The 16803-nt window shown below is 38.6% G+C and overlaps 1 protein-coding gene across 2 annotated transcripts in view; it reads left to right on the top strand.

Moving 5' to 3' along the window:
* The window catches only part of LOC306900744 (uncharacterized protein), a 44749-nt gene extending 28315 nt beyond the window's left edge, over positions 1–16434 (top strand). The window contains exons 7-13 of one of the 2 annotated variants that reach the window (XM_079468006.1): positions 11231–11349; positions 12690–12843; positions 12995–13166; positions 13351–13493; positions 14276–14409; positions 14703–14792; positions 14913–16434. In XM_079468006.1, the coding sequence (XP_079324132.1) occupies positions 11231–11349; positions 12690–12843; positions 12995–13166; positions 13351–13493; positions 14276–14409; positions 14703–14784 (804 nt within the window). In that variant the 3' untranslated portion in view covers positions 14785–14792; positions 14913–16434. Of the gene's footprint in view, positions 1–11230; positions 11350–12689; positions 12844–12994; positions 13167–13347; positions 13494–14275; positions 14410–14702; positions 14793–14912 lie in introns of both variants that reach the window. The other variant, XM_079468005.1, reaches the window with a different exon arrangement.
* The last annotated feature ends 369 nt before the right edge of the window (positions 16435–16803 follow it).

The raw sequence follows: 16803 nt of genomic DNA, 5'->3' as shown, positions 1-16803 counted from the left end.
AAAATGGGTCATGTGAGGTAGATGAGAATAAGTATTCAAATATTGTGAGACAGCGTAATGCCATGTGGACAACTTTTCATGGTTTCATGTCCGTTTTAATGCAATTTAGTAGCCATGGAATAGACAATAATCAATCATTTAGTTTCATCAATTTTCTGTTCGTCTCTCATTTACTGTTATTGCGTTTGTTTTAAATCAGACACTGTGCCTTTTTAATATCGGCATCGGTCATTTAAAACAATACTGATCGACCAATAAGAAAGAGCATCTTGTATCCCTCATAAGAAGTGAAATCTAATATTTTGTACAGACTGGTTAATGTGATAGTTTGTCTTATTTGATTAGTGACCTGGAAATCGTTTTTATTTTAAGTTAATTTTGTCAATGCTTTGTTTTCGCTTTTTCAGACTCTAAACCTATTCCAGGTTTTTAAAGTGATCAAAGCAACATAACTGGCATAGTAATGATATTTAAACATGTCAACAATGACTTTGTATTTTAGATGGCTGTAATAGACCAGTGGTCTATGATATGTTAGTCTTGTAAAAGTATGATGTTTTGGCTCAGAAATCTGTGTTAGTTTGCGGTTTTCTCAAGATGTTTCTCCAATAATACAGTATAGTGTAATGCACTCACATTCCATCAGGGGGTGCTGAAACACACCTTATCCAACTCTGTCCTATAATTTCTTTTCCGCTTCAACAAATGATTGATCACTACACAAATACTGTTGAAGTAAAAAATATATAACCTATCACCACGTACATAAGGTTGAATTAGGTGTACTTTATTTTTGCATTTAAACAGCAATGTATGAAAAATATCTGAACTGCTGAATTGCAGAGTGTAGTGAGAGGATATGGAAAACATGACAAGGACAGGAGGGCAAAGTTTGATTGGTCTTCAGTGATGTTTGCATGACAGAGCTGTCCATTTGCAAAACAAACACACTCATGGTACCATGCGCTGAACTAGTTTTTACAACTCTTCAGGAAGACGTGTCTAAAGCCTGTTTTTAATGTAGTGGTTGTTTCATTTAGTTGCTCTCATTTATAATTTCTTTCTGCCATTCCTTATTGTATCCTTTTATCAACACTCTTCTGCACTCAGCAAAATGAGCTGCTGACAACATTGCATAACCAATGCACCTCTCCCTCTCTCTCTCCCCCCCCCCTCTCTCTCTCTCTCTCTCTCTCTCTCTCTCTCCACACGTCTGTAAGCTGGAAGAGTAGCAGGGAACACTGCAGTGCATATATCCTCCTCCCTCTCTCGCTCTCGCTCTCGCTCTCTCTCTCTCTCTCTCTCTCTCTCTCTCTCTCTCTCTCTCTCTCTCTCTCTCTCTCTCTCTCTCTCTCTCATTCATATCACTGGCTTTCCTCACCCCTCCCCTCTCACTCTCTCTCTGCTCTCGTTTTCTCCTCCCTGTGTTTTCTCCTTGAGCACAAGTCCTGTAGCACAGGGGGACAGTGGCAGGAAAGCTGACGCATTTCTGTTCTACCTGCCAGTACCTGCAGGAACACACAATAGGAAACAGAGGAATCAGAAAAGGAGAAAACCTCAAAATATAATTTGGACTTCACTAATGACGTCCCGAAACCAAATGGACACTTTGCGCTTGTAACTTCAATGTTGCACGGATACACTTTCCACCTGGATCTGCGTGTTCCAGAAACTGGGGCTTGTCAGTGTTTCCTGAACTGACAGGTGGATGGCGTTTTCAGGCTGTGCGTCAAAGCTTTTTGGACGGTGTGAGCTGCAGTTGCCTGACGGGTCTGAGACGTGAGAGTGTTTGTGATAGTTCTGATTCATGGGTTGACCAGCGTTTGTTTGAGTATATGACTCCGCTGACGGATCCATTCAACAGACACACATTCATGTAGGATTTTACTGCTAATTTAGGACCTTCTGGAGTGACGCAGCCAGTTATTTCTCGATTAAATGTGAATGAAATTGCTGTTCGTTCATTCATGTCAGTTAAAGACATGTGCGTACACATCACTATTGAGGAACAAGAAGTGCATTTTGACAATTTTACCCATGTAGAGGTGAATTAGCTTTTATGACATTGTTCTTCTGTTTTATGTTAAGGGAAGTAATTGTTGGTTCTTCTATGGTTTTGACATTGTTGTTTCAATGTTGAGGGATGAGGCATCACAGAACTGCTTTGGACAACTATATGACCTCTTGGAAAACCCGGTGTCCTGGATTTCCAATATCTCAGGTCTTGGAAAACCGTAGAACAATGACCTATGTGCGCATACTAGGGAAGCCCCATGTAATTTTAATGAATCACATTGAGCTGCTTAATCAGTAAATGCGTGACTGTACGTTGCGTCTCACAGTTGTAGGTGTCAAGTTAAGGTACGCCATCTGAGCCGCTGTAAACGGACTGTAAATTCACGTCAAGCATGGTGGGAAGTTGATTCGCAGATGCTGCTTTGCCTCATGCTGCAGTGCAGAAACAATCTGTCCTGTCCTTGTTCCGAAAACGCATACAGACGCTGTAGTCCCAGGACAGAGCTGAAGTCAAGGTCTTCTATGCCATAAACTTTCCTTAAATAGACGGTTGTGCATACACAACCATGGATTTTAAACTCAGATGTGCTTTGAAGTTGACTTTTTTTAACCAGCGACTTCCCTGAAGGTGGAATTTGAATTTGGTTCAGTCAAGTGACCTTAAATACTTGAACTTGTTTTGGGGGTCTCCAGCTAAACAGACCCCATTGAAAGAGCTTGCCTGGACATTGCAAGACTGTAAACCTGAATTTACGCCAAGATTAGGATGGAGTATCTAGGCGACAAGTTGTCAGTAGCCCAATCCCAAGTGTCGGGCTGGATGGGAAACGTGCGCCGTTCGATCCAAGGTGCCATCAGCACGGTGTCCGGCAGCGTGGAGAGAAGAACTACTGTAACTAGCGATGGAGAAGGAGGTGGTGGCTTTAAGAGGGCCGGCTCTTTACGCAGCCTTGCCAATCGCAGCCGGGAATCCTTCCGAAGGTTCAGTCTGCGCAGCCAACAGCGCATGTCCGTGCGGAGACGAACGACCTCATTGGCTTCACCAAGCACTCAATCCTCTGTAAGAGAATCTAATTATAATCTATACCTAAACTAACATGGTGGTTCAAACAGCCACATCATCTACCGCAAATACAGAGTAGTACATGTACAGGTATTTTTAACTTGGCATCTCATCTTAGAAATGCAAGGCTTGTGGCAAACAAGACACAACACAGTGGCCAATGATTTATACGCTGGGATTATGCATAATACTAGCAACTGTGTTACAAAAGTGGTACTCTGGCTGTAGTGGTACTGCTTTATAGGGGTTGAATTTAGAGACGTAACTTCTCAGAGATCTTTGTAATGTACTGATCGTCTACATCTGCTAAACCTGCTTTGTTATTATTATATTTCTTATAGAAAAAACTCACATCTTAACCACCATCTAGTCAATTATAGAACATATCCTGCGTGTTCATTTCTGAAACAAACATATAAACATCTTCTTGCCTTGCAAATGTTAGCTGGTTTCAGCCTACAAGTGCTCTCAAGTCCCCCAGGTTGGGGGATGTGCTAGGACCAGCAAATCAACCTAGGCTAGTTTAAAGTCCCAGTGAAATAAAAAATTACAATGCCTATTTGCCATGAAATATTGCAGCGTTTATTGTAAATAGTTTATCAATGTGGGTCATTCTCTTTTTAAAAATCATGTGCCCTCATAAAATTCAGTTAAATTCTGAAAATGCACTTCCATCCTGTAATGACATTCCATCTTAAATAACGTATGTTAGACGGCTTGGTTGCCAGTTTAAATTTAAAATTGGCTGTTTTTATACATCCAATCAAATCACAGAGAGAGACGAAAGCCACGCCTTCTATTAAACGCCATCCAAAATACAATTTCACTCGAAAATTCGTAAAAATAAAATGTAAAAACCTTCGCAACTTCAGGTTCACTGGGACTTGTGTCGGTAAGATTATTGATTGTGGATTATCAAGTCAAGTTTCAAGAGTAAAGCGCCAGTAACCGTAAATTCTTATAGACCTTGTATTCTGCAGTCACCACAGGATTTTGCGGAGATTTTTTGTGATTTCTTTATTAAAATGTTTAAAATAGGGTTTTTCTTTAAAACTACCACCTGTAAAAACATTATTACTTATGATTAAAAAGCATGCAGCAGATTCATACTGAAGGTCTGGAAACCTTGGCTGCTTTAAGTTTAAGGCCCATCCAAAAGGCCATTTTGACTGACAGGTCAAGCAACCAAACACATATCGTTTCATGCCGTTTTATGGTTAGTTGTGGAAATGTATATGCAATGAGATTATGCCATGAACCTTGCGTACTTTTAAGAAAGCAGCGTTTAGTTGATTGTGATAAATGTTCATTGACATCAAAATAAACATGATGTTTAGAATGTTTCCAGGTGTGTTGTTTACAACGTTATGTCGTTTCCAGGTGTGTTGTACAAGAACGTGACACACACATCGCTAAGTTTGACTTGACTCAAAGCCACTAGCCTGCAACCTTCAGCCAAAAAAGCATAACGGCTAATGCTAACGCCTTCAGCGGCGCAAAGGAAAGGATACCAGAGGCTATTTTTTTAAATAGATGGCAATAGATGATGTTAGCAAATTGTAAGTGTTACAGACCCTTCTATCTCCCTCATATAGTATCTCTCTGCTTGACTCTGTTTTGACAGAATGCGCGATGCGAGGACGTCATGGCGCGTCTTTGGCCAAATTATGAGGAAAATTTTGAGAAAAATCTCAAAAATGTGTTTGATAATGCGTTATATGAAATCACAAAACCGCGCAGGGACTGATTCTGCCTGTATTTTTGTTGGTGAATTGACCTTCAGCAGTGGTGGGAGATAAGCGTCTATATTAGATGCACAGTGACCCTAAAAGAGAAGTGTAGTACATTTACATTTACATTTATTCATTTGGCAGACGCTTTTATCCAAAGCGACTTACAAGTAGTTTTTTTTTTTACAGTGGCACATTACTGCAGAGCAATCAGGGGTGAGGTGCCTTGCTCAAGGGCACTTCAGTCATGACCGGCTGGCACTGAGATTTGAACTGGCAACCTTCTGATCACAAACCCAACGCTCTAACCATTAGGCCACAACTGACCACTAGTAAAACCTAGGTCAGCATGTTTGACACATTGATCTGCTGCTTAGGTAGCATTTAATGATCACTGCATGCATACATACAGCAGAGGTAATGTAGACTGGCAGGATCAAGGTTATGAGAGTACATCATCTTTGTTTGCTGTACTTGGACATTTGTGTCTCTATGTTCTCTGTGGATGCTTTCTAAAACGGACAGTTGACCAAAGTATAAAAGAACAAACTAGAAACATATCTTCAAAATAAAACAAAGAGGACTTCAAGTCCAAATATATTTTAGCGAACTGTGCCTTTAAAAAACTTCTTGCCGCTAGACATTTGGGTTCATTGTTGTATGTATGTGCGAGCCAAGGGCAAGTGGTGTTGTCCAGTGCGTCTTTAACAAAACAACAAGTCATTCCAAAAGCGAGAAGCTATTGTTGAATAAAATGAGGAAATGCTGTTGGTGGGCAGGTTTCCAACTTAATACTGACTGATATCGGAATTTTATTAATGTCACTTCTCATAATCCTTATTCATTCAGCTCTGTCAGTCAGTGGCTTTTCCTCCATCACTCACTCTGTGTGTGAGCCAAAGTAAGAGATGTATTATAGATTTATCCACTGTTTCACTGGAACAGGACGCGGTTTGAGGTTGAAAACAGGTACATATTCACTGTAACAGAATTAGCTATAATGGGTCGTTTCCTGTGTCCTTCGGCTGTCGGCACTCTCGTGGTGACACACACCGGCAGAGTGCAAATACGAACAAGCTTCAACATGAAGACTTTACTGGGATAGTATGAACTTGCCTCTGGGTTTACAGGCTGAAAATTGTGTTTGACTGATTGTAAATGCGTACACTGTAAAAAAGAAATAGTTGTGAAAGCGTACAAAAAGCAACCTGATGCTGGTCTCAAAAAATGTTTTATATTGTTTAGCCAACTTAAATCTTGTTCATTCATGCAGTGCATTGGATTTCTGTTAGCTGCATGTTTAGACTACTCTTATTCGGAATACACAAATTAAGCTTTGTTAAATGTTTGTTCAATACAAATCTTAAAAACAAATTATCTTTGTTGGAAGAACATTTTGAGTCATTTTTATAGTGTACATAGCACTTCAGATATAACAGCCCTTGCGGTTCCAGTGAGCACGACACATGTCCTCAAAAAATGTGTTGTGCTTTAAAAAGAATTTGCTTTATAGTCATGTCAGATACACAGTATATGATATGAGGGAGGGGGAACACTACCATAATGTGTTCATTTACATTGGATATACTGTAACTTGTTCTTAGTTGTAACTTAAAGTGATTGTTCACTTTCTTTCTTCCCCAGAACATATTTTGAAGAAAGTTGATATGCGAACAGCACTGACCCCCATTTACTTCCAACGAATGGACACAAAACCAATGCAAGTGAATGGGTGCCAGTTCACAACATTCTTCAAAATATCTTCTTTTGTGTTCTGTGGAAGAAAGAAATCATAAAGGTTCGAAATGACAAGAAGGTAATTGATGATAGAATTTTCATTTTTGGGTGAACTATTACTTTAAGTCATTTATGTGACTTCTAGGTTGTATGGATATTGGGTTTTGTTATCAAATAATACTGATAAAAATATTACTTCTAAAACTAACCCTTATTGAGTGACAGCATGAATGAAAATCTTGATGAAATGCATAAAATATCAAATACGTATTTAATGTTCATCATTTGTTCTTGATTTTACCTACACTATACCATAGTACATTTTATTGCACTGACTGGATTCGCATTACATCAGTTTCTTTTTTTTGTAGGGGATTCTAAGCCGTCACACTGATTTTCTACATGGCGGCTTTATGACATGTTGTGTAGGCTTGGTGGTCTCATATTTAAAGTGCGCTCTGTCTTTTTAGCTTTACAGTGTCTTACACAGCTCCTTCTCAGGCACGCAATTGTTAATGTTTGATGTTCTCTGAGGTGAACGTTGCCACGCCTTTGGTGGAATGTGTTTGTGAGAATGGCAGATGAAAATGTACGTCTGCACAGCACACACATGCGTATAAATCGTGGAAATAAAGATAGGAACAAGATTAGCTTTCGGGGTGACACAAGAAGGTTACAGTTCTGGAGATGAAACTGATAGAGAGACAAACACATCTTTTGCCTCCTGGTGTAAAAGTATTTTTTCTCATCTTTTCTTTCCATCCGTTCATTGTTCCTTTGCTTCCCCTATGCACTTTTCCTGTGTTCACACACACACACTGTATTTGTTATTTTTACTCTGAAAGGTTCAGATAAGCGTGTTCTTATCCAGGGTATAGCCCTTTAAATAAGATATTGTTATTTCTAAGGCCTACACCCTTACATTGTCAATATGACCCTTCAGGCAACTACAACTAATTTTAATCTTAAGTTCCACTCCCTGTAAGTGTGTATGTATGTTTGGCAGGTACAGAACATAAGTTAAGCTTTCCAAGTTCAGTTCATAGGTGTGTCTTCATTTGAAAACGTACGGCTGTTAATATTAAGTGTCATTTGTACAGACCTACCTGCCATAACTAAATTTGAATTGTCTACATAACCAGAACCCAACGTACTTATAACCAACCACACCCATTTTATGGGGTTTTAAAAAAGGTGTATGCAAAGATGTGCAAAACACAAATATTCTGCGCTCATAGTCGATGCAAATAACTTTGCGCTGAAATGCATGCTTAGGTTAATCAGCCACCAGCTGTTAGTGACATTCCTCATTGCTTTTCTGGCAAGTGATCAGCAGAAACAGAGTAATTCCAGCCTGGGTTTTGAATTTGGATTAGTTTACTAATTTACTTTACTTTAACTTCACACTAAAGGGAAAGTTTATTGCAATTAGCATTAAAATAATCGTTTAAAATTTCTTTCATAATGTTCATTTTTTTATAAGAAAATACTGTATTACAATAATCCTTCCTTTATGCATTAGACATAGCTGCTTGTTTGTGTGAAGTGCGCTTGTCGTTGTGCTTCTTCGTGTGTTAGGTTAACTAATGGCGCACCACTATTTATTTTCGTTTTGCGATAGAACTTGTTTTCTGGCTGCATCAAGTCCATTGATCTAGAGCCCTATGATCTGCGCGATGTGAGCAAACATTGAAGGAGTCACGAAAGCTAAATTCTACTATTTAAATATGTCCTCTGCTTGTTCTTGGTGTCTATGAGGGAATGAGTTGCACACTTTAACGCGTTACTCTATAGTATTCCTTAATAGTTACTATTGTTTACAGTATTCTGTATTTACTACTGTATAGGAATGCATTGAAGATACAAAACTCATTTTTTATTTATCATTTGTATAATGTTAATGTCCTTTTTCAGTTACCTGTCTATTTATGTGATGACCTGCACTTGTGTTTCTTAAAAGATGATAACAGACGTATACTTCTGCTACAACTGTTTGGCCTGTGCTACAAAACGTCAAAACTCTGTAGCACCGGTGCTATGTGCAACAAAAGTTAACGCACAGCCCTGTACTTATATATGAAGAAAATAGGTCATATCTGATTTAATCCATTAATTCTGGGAAATTTAGACACTTTTTGACGCTCATTTTAATGGATAAATAGTAGCGCAAATTACCCAAAGTTAACCCACCAATGTTTTTTTGCATTACCTTACTTGTATAGAAACATACAGGTAGCAAGTTTCTGTTCAAAATGTAGAATGCACTATGACAACACAATAAGTACAACAGCAATTTATTTCTCAATATAAATGTACATTTTGATTATCATATGTGGAGTTTGGTGCTAAATAAAAATTAATTTATTAACATTTTCCTGGTTTTAATTGACACTAGTGAGTAATATTGAGGTTACTATAGTTTTGTTGTGGTAACAGAAAGTTAGCAGTCATTATTTTAAAGCTGTCTGGGTCATTGTGCTCTTTGGGTTTTGAGCTGAGTGCTGATATCTTTCACACACAGACTTTGCCGTCTCTTTGTCTACTCCAGAATGTGTTTAAGACACATATGGCCGGTGCCAGTACTGATATCAGGAACAGACCGAACACAGAAACTACCACTAACACTTTCCTCCTCTCATGCTTAAATTCTTATAATGTTATACAATCCTCACCACTATACTAAATATATGATTACATAATTGTGTGTATATATATATATATCACAGCAAATGAGATGAACACAGAAATGCTATAATGGAAAACGGTAATTGTTTGTCCATTTACAAGGCTGATCCAATGAATCTGCCTCGGCGATAATCCAGTTTTTCAATACCGGTTTGAAAAGCACATCTGAAAGCGTCTGTTTAAATATATTTTCAGATGTATGCCCTGTTACACTGAAGTGTGTCTTTCACTGTTGTCTGTTGCCTGTTACTCTTCCTGTCAGGAAAAGCAGAGCTGATGAATGACATCCTGTGCTGTGTTCTCTAATGCAAACAACCATAACACACACTCTCCTCTACACTTAGTCACACCCACACACACTGTCATTCTTACCTTAATGCTCAGGTCGACACTCATCATCTTTAACACACACACGCTGTGTTTCAAACCTACTGACTGCCTAAATAGGCTCCCGACAAAGGAAGCATCAGAGTCATTCATGCTCCATAGAAATAGCACCCAGCAGACTCAACTCGTGAGTTTAATCAAAAATATTAGTATTAACAAGTCACTGTCATTGACATTAATGGAGAGGAGTGCTACTCACAATATGGCCGCCCTAGCGCCCTAGCGCCCTGCGCATGTGTAGTATCTAACAGCGTGTCTACACCGAACAGGACAAAAAACATTAGAAACGCATTAGAACATGAAAAAGGTTTTTAAGCAATATTTGATCATAGGAAACAAACATTATGGTACAGTTTATGTACATTTTGTCGTTTAATTGGGTTTTTAGCCGATGATTGTAGAAATGTCAGTATTCCCTATTCACTCTTGTTTGAATTACGTTATAACTGCCCTGAGGTCCGTTTCAAACATGGCCGCCATGTGGCACGACTTCCCTTAACGGCATTTGTTTTCATGTTAGCATGTTGCTAAGCTAAGAGTGTGACTCCAATAAGCATACAAATGCAAAATTTCAGCAATATTGGGTGAAATAGGTCATCGTTTGGATTATTACTTTGCAGTATTGAAAAAAATTTATCAGATTTTCTCCACCATCTTGTTTGTGTATTAGATACACTGTACCCTCTGTGGGCTCCTCATTAAAAGCAACACAGTCGAGTGAACACCACGTCAACCAATGTTTTTCTATGAGGTCATCCCAGATATCTCTCTGTCATCTTCCTGATCTGTTTTTCCTGGTCATTCTTTTTTCTTCTAGTCACACCAGCAGCTTCTGGTTTACCTCTACGTCAACTGTTTATTACTTATTTCATGCCTCATATAACAAACATTATTCCTCCCCTGAGAAATGTCAGCAGCTGCCCAGTTATCCAACCGTGGCATTACCTAATGCTGATATCAGTGGGCTGGTGTTTTCAGGGCGGTTTATAACTATGATTCAGGGTGTGCTTTTGGGTGTTGGGTTTGTACTGTGTGTGATCTGCTGTTCTGGTCTTTTCTCAATGACAAACGTGTCTATGAAAATATGGTTTTAGGCTCCTCTGGGCAGATTGCATCTCTTCACTCAATGATTGGCTAATATCCAGGTCTGTTACTGTGATGTCACGCCCAGAGGGAGCGGCTGAGTGTATGACACAGCTGTTCTGTGAGTTTAGCAGCTCCACCTTGTGGTCGTTTGCAGTTCCCCTAATGAATCAACTGCAACTTTTAAACATATTATCTCAAATCTGTGGCAGAAAGCACACATTAACCCCTGTTTCTGGCACCTTTCACAGATTTGTAACTTGTATGACTTTTGCATTGGGTGCAAAAGGAGCTATCAGGAGTCAAAGCTGTAGTCATTGGGTTTCAGTTCATGGAGAATTTTACTCTAAATCAATAAAACTAAGTTTAAAACAAATGACATATTAGGCTGTTATTGGATGCTAAATGAAAGATATTACAGTGGTGCATCTTACTCATGATTGTAGACTGTAAGTATTAGCTTATATAGGATATGAAAGGAATGTGACTGGTACTTCAATAAACAATGTTTGATTTTTCATGTCTACAGGAGCTGGTAAAGCGGTGTATGGGACAAGGACAAGAGGAGAATAAAGACACAGACAATCTAGTGCAGGAGACAGACAGCCAGTACGGCACATGGGAGACGGGACTTCGTACAGATGAAAGGTGAACACACACAGTCAGAAAGAGATCAAATAAATGGCCGACCATACAGTTAATTTGGAAGAATATTAACGTGTTAAAATGCAGTCATATCAGTTGAATTTGCTTGAATGAAGAGCTCATTGCAAGGAATAAGTGCGGATGCTCAGACCTAAAATACAAAGTTGCTTAATATAAAGATGTAATAATATATCACAGTAATAAATTGAATTATGTTGCATTAATAAGGAGTTATCACAAACCAAGACTGTTTAGTTGTGCTATCTTACAATTAAGTTTAAGTGTCGCCATTGTACGATTAAAGCTTGGAGTGGTTTCCCAGACAGGGATAAGATTAAACCAGGACTAGGCCTTAGTTTAATTAGAAAATCTAAGTAGTTTTAACAAACATACCTTACAAAAAACATTACTTGTGAGCACTTTTGAGACAACACAAAGGCACTGATGTATTTTAAGATATGTCATTACGAGTTGTTTTCAGTTTGGACAGCTCTTACTTTTATTGTAGACTAGGACTGGTCTATTTCCTGTCTGGGCAACCACCCCAAAATGTATGTAAGAGTCTATAAAAGGTCTTAAAAGGTATGACATTTAGCCCCATCATTCCTGATCACGCACACTTCAAAATACCGTGAATAATAAGAAATTGTTTAGATTTTAAGAATGCATCTTTTTTCCACCAGCCAGTTCAAATTTACAACACTTGCATACTTGTTTGCTTGGTTTTAGGGACTGGATTCAAATGCTTCTGGCTTTAAGGATACAGTTATGAAACAGACGTTACAAAAGTGTGACTCATAATAAAATCCTTTTATATGCTGTGTTTTCATTTTTATCTGGACTAAAACTTAATACTTTTTTATTCAATTATAATTTTTTATATACAAATATTTGAGAATCAGTAGAATCTAATGAAAGTGTTTCAGGTTTTGTCTCTTGTTCCACTGATCATTATGTGGCTAATACATCTCTATAGCAGACTTGGGCTTGTTTGGAAGGTTTTGTTATATTGCTGACAAATGCATTAGAGATTTAAAGTAGATGAAATGAGATTGAATAACTAGGCGGTTAGTTTTTTTATCAACAGTTTAGATTGTGTTGGCACCACCATGTGGCCACAATGTGGTCTGCAGTCAAAGCTTCCGAATACCAGTTAAGGATCAGTTCCCCCAGCAATGAAAATTCTGTCATCCTTTACTTGCCCTTATGGTTTCTTTCTTTTGTGGAACACAAGAGGAGAAAATTAGTTGGTGCCTCTTATTTCTCACTTTTTGTTGCACGAAGGCAAGAAAGTCACGTTGGTTTTTATTGTAGTAGTAAATGATCCTTTTTGTTCTCCTCAGCCTTACTCCAGCTACACCTTCACCTGAAAGCAACTTCACCCCATCGCCACGGAAACCCAGCCCACCCCACACGTCAGAACAAAGTCTTCTCATCGACACAACAGACGGCTCTGTCACCTCTCCTCACTCACAGACTGAGCTCCCGTTTCCAGAGGTAAGTCTTAAAGGGACAGTTCACCCAAAAAATTTTATTCTATCATCATTTATTCACCCTGATTAAATCAGTGGGACTTTCTAGCTTCTTTCATCATACTTTGATTGTTTCGACGTAAACAAGCGAGCTTTATATCTCTCTATCTGCACAGACACCCACAACACTCTTAGACAATAGTGCACAACGTGCCAAGGCTCAGTTGAGAAGTAAGAGCACTCGCCGAGCCCCTCCCTCTCGAGCCGCCCGGCACAGCGCCCTATTATCACAAGTACCTGAAGGGAGTGGAGCAGGAGACGATGAATGGCGCTACAGAGACACAACAGGTATTCAACAAGTTTTGCATCTAAACACCTGTGTTTATACAGTCCTACAAGTGCTTCTCATCCCATGAGATTTGCTTTTAGCAGATGAAGTCTCGTAACTCAACCATAATTGTCTCTTATGTGTAGTGTAAGTGAGGTGGATAAAATCCTCAACACTCACTCTAGTCTCTCTGTCTGTCTGTAGAGGATATGACTGACTCTTCTAAACGCGAAGAGGAGTCAGACTCCAAAGAGCAGACCAAGGGACCGGAGTCCCGTACATCTTCCACCTCTTCGCAACCGCAGAGAGTGGCTCTCTTCCCGGGAATAGACCCATCTGTCCTGAAGGTGAGCGAGCTTTCCAGACAACGTGAATGCCTCAGCATTGTCATACCATTTGGAATATACAACAAACATGTCCAAAAAAATCTGAACCACCATGAAATGTCAGAAGTTTAACCCTTATGTCTCTCCTGTACTTTCTTCTCACTGTATTTTAAGGTGGTTGGTTATTGTGGCTCTAGCTTGTTTGGAGAGCATGCACACCTGAACTTTGGTTTACTTTTTAAGCAGGTTTTCAACAGGTTTGAAATCTGTAATCTGTCGTAGCGAGTTGATGCATGTCTCACAAGTGTGCTGTAAGACTGGGGAGTCAGGTGTGTGATGCGATGCGTGGCTTAGTCACCCTGAAACGGAAGTTGCGATTGTCTTTTTTTCTGTATCGTGGCGTAGATCCGAGTGAAACGGCTTCTGAAATGAGAATATAAAGTTGGGCTTTATTTTGACCTTCCCATATTGATTGGTTTGTTGTAAGTTGGGCCTGGAGGCGAAGGCTAAAAAACTGACCATTGGACAGTCAGTATAGTCCTACCTCTATTTTGTTGCTTACATCATGTGGTGAATAGTTGTTGAGAGGGGGAGAGGATCGTAATGTTTTTTATTAAAGATTACAAGTGCAATACATTTAAAAAAGACAACGGTGTGCACAGATAAATAATTTGTAATAATCACTGCAACACCTTGTAAAACACTTCCTGTTTGATTTCTTTGTAACTAATGAAAACATCAAAGGGGACAGTTTCATGTGAATCGTGAAAGTTGTTTGAAGTGAGTTTTGATTGTTGTCGCAGGCCCAGCTAAAGAAGAGAGAGTCAGACAATCAGACAGACGGGGCCTCACCCTCACAGCTCTCACGCTCACCTAAGTCTCCATTCATGCCCCGAGCCGCCCGTGTGCTGCCTCCTGCTGGTGGCAAAGAGAATGGGTGAGTACGTTTCAAGAGATCAAATGCTCCCAACACATCAGTTCAAATCTCCAATCTAATCACACTTTTTTCTATTTTAAGCATTATGCTTATGGTTTGGTAGAAAAAATGTTTTGTGGGTTTTATTGACATGGCATTATTAATCTCAAATTCAAATCACAAATAGACATTTAGAAATAGTTATGCATCTCGGCTCATCGTCTATGATCAAATGTTAATACCTGGGTCGAAATGTTTCCTGTCTACTTTGCTTGTCTTCACAAGTATTCTTGCATCTCAATATTTCTCCTCAGAGAGGAGTCTTCACCTCAGTGGCTGAAGGAACTAAAGACTAAAAAACGTTTGAGTCAGTATGAAAACGACAATACAGCCTGAACAGACAGGTAAAGCATATTATGTCCAAAACATATTTAATTTTGTGCTGTATATTTAACAGCGTGTAAATCTCATTTAATACTTGAATAACATAAAGCATATATGTGTGTTGTTCCTTACCATCTCAGGATGCCTTATAACTGCAGTATCTGTAGCTGTAAATCATGAAAGAAGCCTTAACCTTTGACCTGGAGTTGACGGGAATTCTGCTGCTGCTGACTACGGCATCATTTTGTTTTCATATGTTTTACTATTCTGTCGTGTACACGTGCATGGTGCCTTTCTAAAAGATTTCTGTCTGGAAAAAGTGCAAAACAGAGATCTGTGTTTGAAAGCGTGTGTCTGTATTTCTGTTGGAGTCCTTCGTCATACGAGAGAGTTATTTTATTTTAAAAGCCACTTTATCTTCTATCGAGCAAGAGATCACGATTAAAGTGGAACGGATGTTTCCAGGCCGTGTTGCCATCAGGATTTATTCCACCTGTGGGACCATGCGCATCTAAAGTAACCTGAAGTGCTTCATATTACTGGAGTATGGACCGGTTATTTTGTTTATATTAGTAGAGCTTTCATATTCTTTGTGTTATTTTTAACATCTTCATTCAGTTGATGGGTATGGCATGAGCACAAGCATCTCCATAGACTTCATGATTTTCCTTGACTGATCAACAAATCAATGCGACGCTAGCTGACTGTATAGAAAATGTATTTAGTTATGGCAGATATTAATGTAATCACAAAATGTTATATTTGTATTAATGAAAGAGGAAAATGGTTTGTGTAACTCAGTGAAGAGTTCTTCGTGTAAGAAGAAGCAAGCGGAGTGTGTGTTTGTGTGGGTCACTGAATGCATTTAGTTACTGAATGCATTTAGTTGATCATTTGTTTGCAAATCTCTCCACATATTTGTCACCAGATATGTAGATGTGATTCGATTCATTACAGTCATGCGTTTCACTTTTAGCATTCCATTTCTCATAAAAAAAATGCAATTCAAGCGCATGTACAATCAATCATTCCCTTTATTTCCTAAATGTTTTACTTTAATACCTGCTTTGATGATGGGACAAATATTAATGGGGGTAAATTGCAAGTCAATCTGTCTCGTAGACCAATCATCCGTCTTAAAATGTATTGATACAAAGGGAAAAACGTTTAAATTTTATCCTAACTGTAGGTCACACAGCTTGAGCTTATGATTTTTATACTAGTTTGCTTAAGCAGAATAGAAATTAAAATATACTGTAAGCATAGTTCACGTTACATTGCACATTTGTTGTATTTTTGAAAAACACAGGGCCATGGTGTCATTCCCACCTAAAGAGCTGAGTTTCAACAAGCACTTTTCACCTGTTAAAGAACAGTACTGTTTAGTGGTCACTGACCAGTAGTCACTTTTAAGCATGAGTTGTCACCCTTAATGTCAATATTGTGATGTCTGTATGCTGAAGGTATGCGAGTTATGCGTCTTACGGTTCTTTTTATTTTCCTTTTTTGTTTTCTGCTTTTTTTCTTTGCGTACAGTTGTTATAGTCTGTTTTAGGGTAATTTGTCCTTTTTATTTTAAATATGATTGTAAAGATGTGTATTGCACTGTTGTAATGCCAGTGTCCTGAACTGTAAATTCATAATAAAATTTACTATGAATCGACTGGGTTTTATTTGGAATCTAAAAATATTCTAAACATTTTGGGGCTATATTAAAATTGTAGGCTATATACCTGTATGTTTTTATCAGGAAATGCAATTTATGGGGCAAACAACCATTATTGTAATCTGAATGAAACAAAGTAATCCAAGAACTGCTGTAGAAGACCAATTTCACAAAATATTAAATGTATTATAATATGTATTGTCATATTAATGCAATATGTTGTATGTGCGGGAACGAACCACACAGGTTTTCGGCACGTGATCCCAAGACTTCCTCATTTTTCTCACTTAAAATCCTTACAATTGACGCCAATAGACAGATGGAGCAACAGCGTGTGAAAATAAATACTGTATGACGAAGACACA

The sequence above is a fragment of the Barbatula barbatula genome (genome assembly GCF_947034865.1).
Source record: "Barbatula barbatula genome assembly, chromosome: 11".
In the NCBI taxonomy this organism is placed as follows: Eukaryota; Metazoa; Chordata; class Actinopteri; order Cypriniformes; family Nemacheilidae; genus Barbatula; species Barbatula barbatula.
This window is presented reverse-complemented; position numbering and strand designations above follow the sequence as displayed.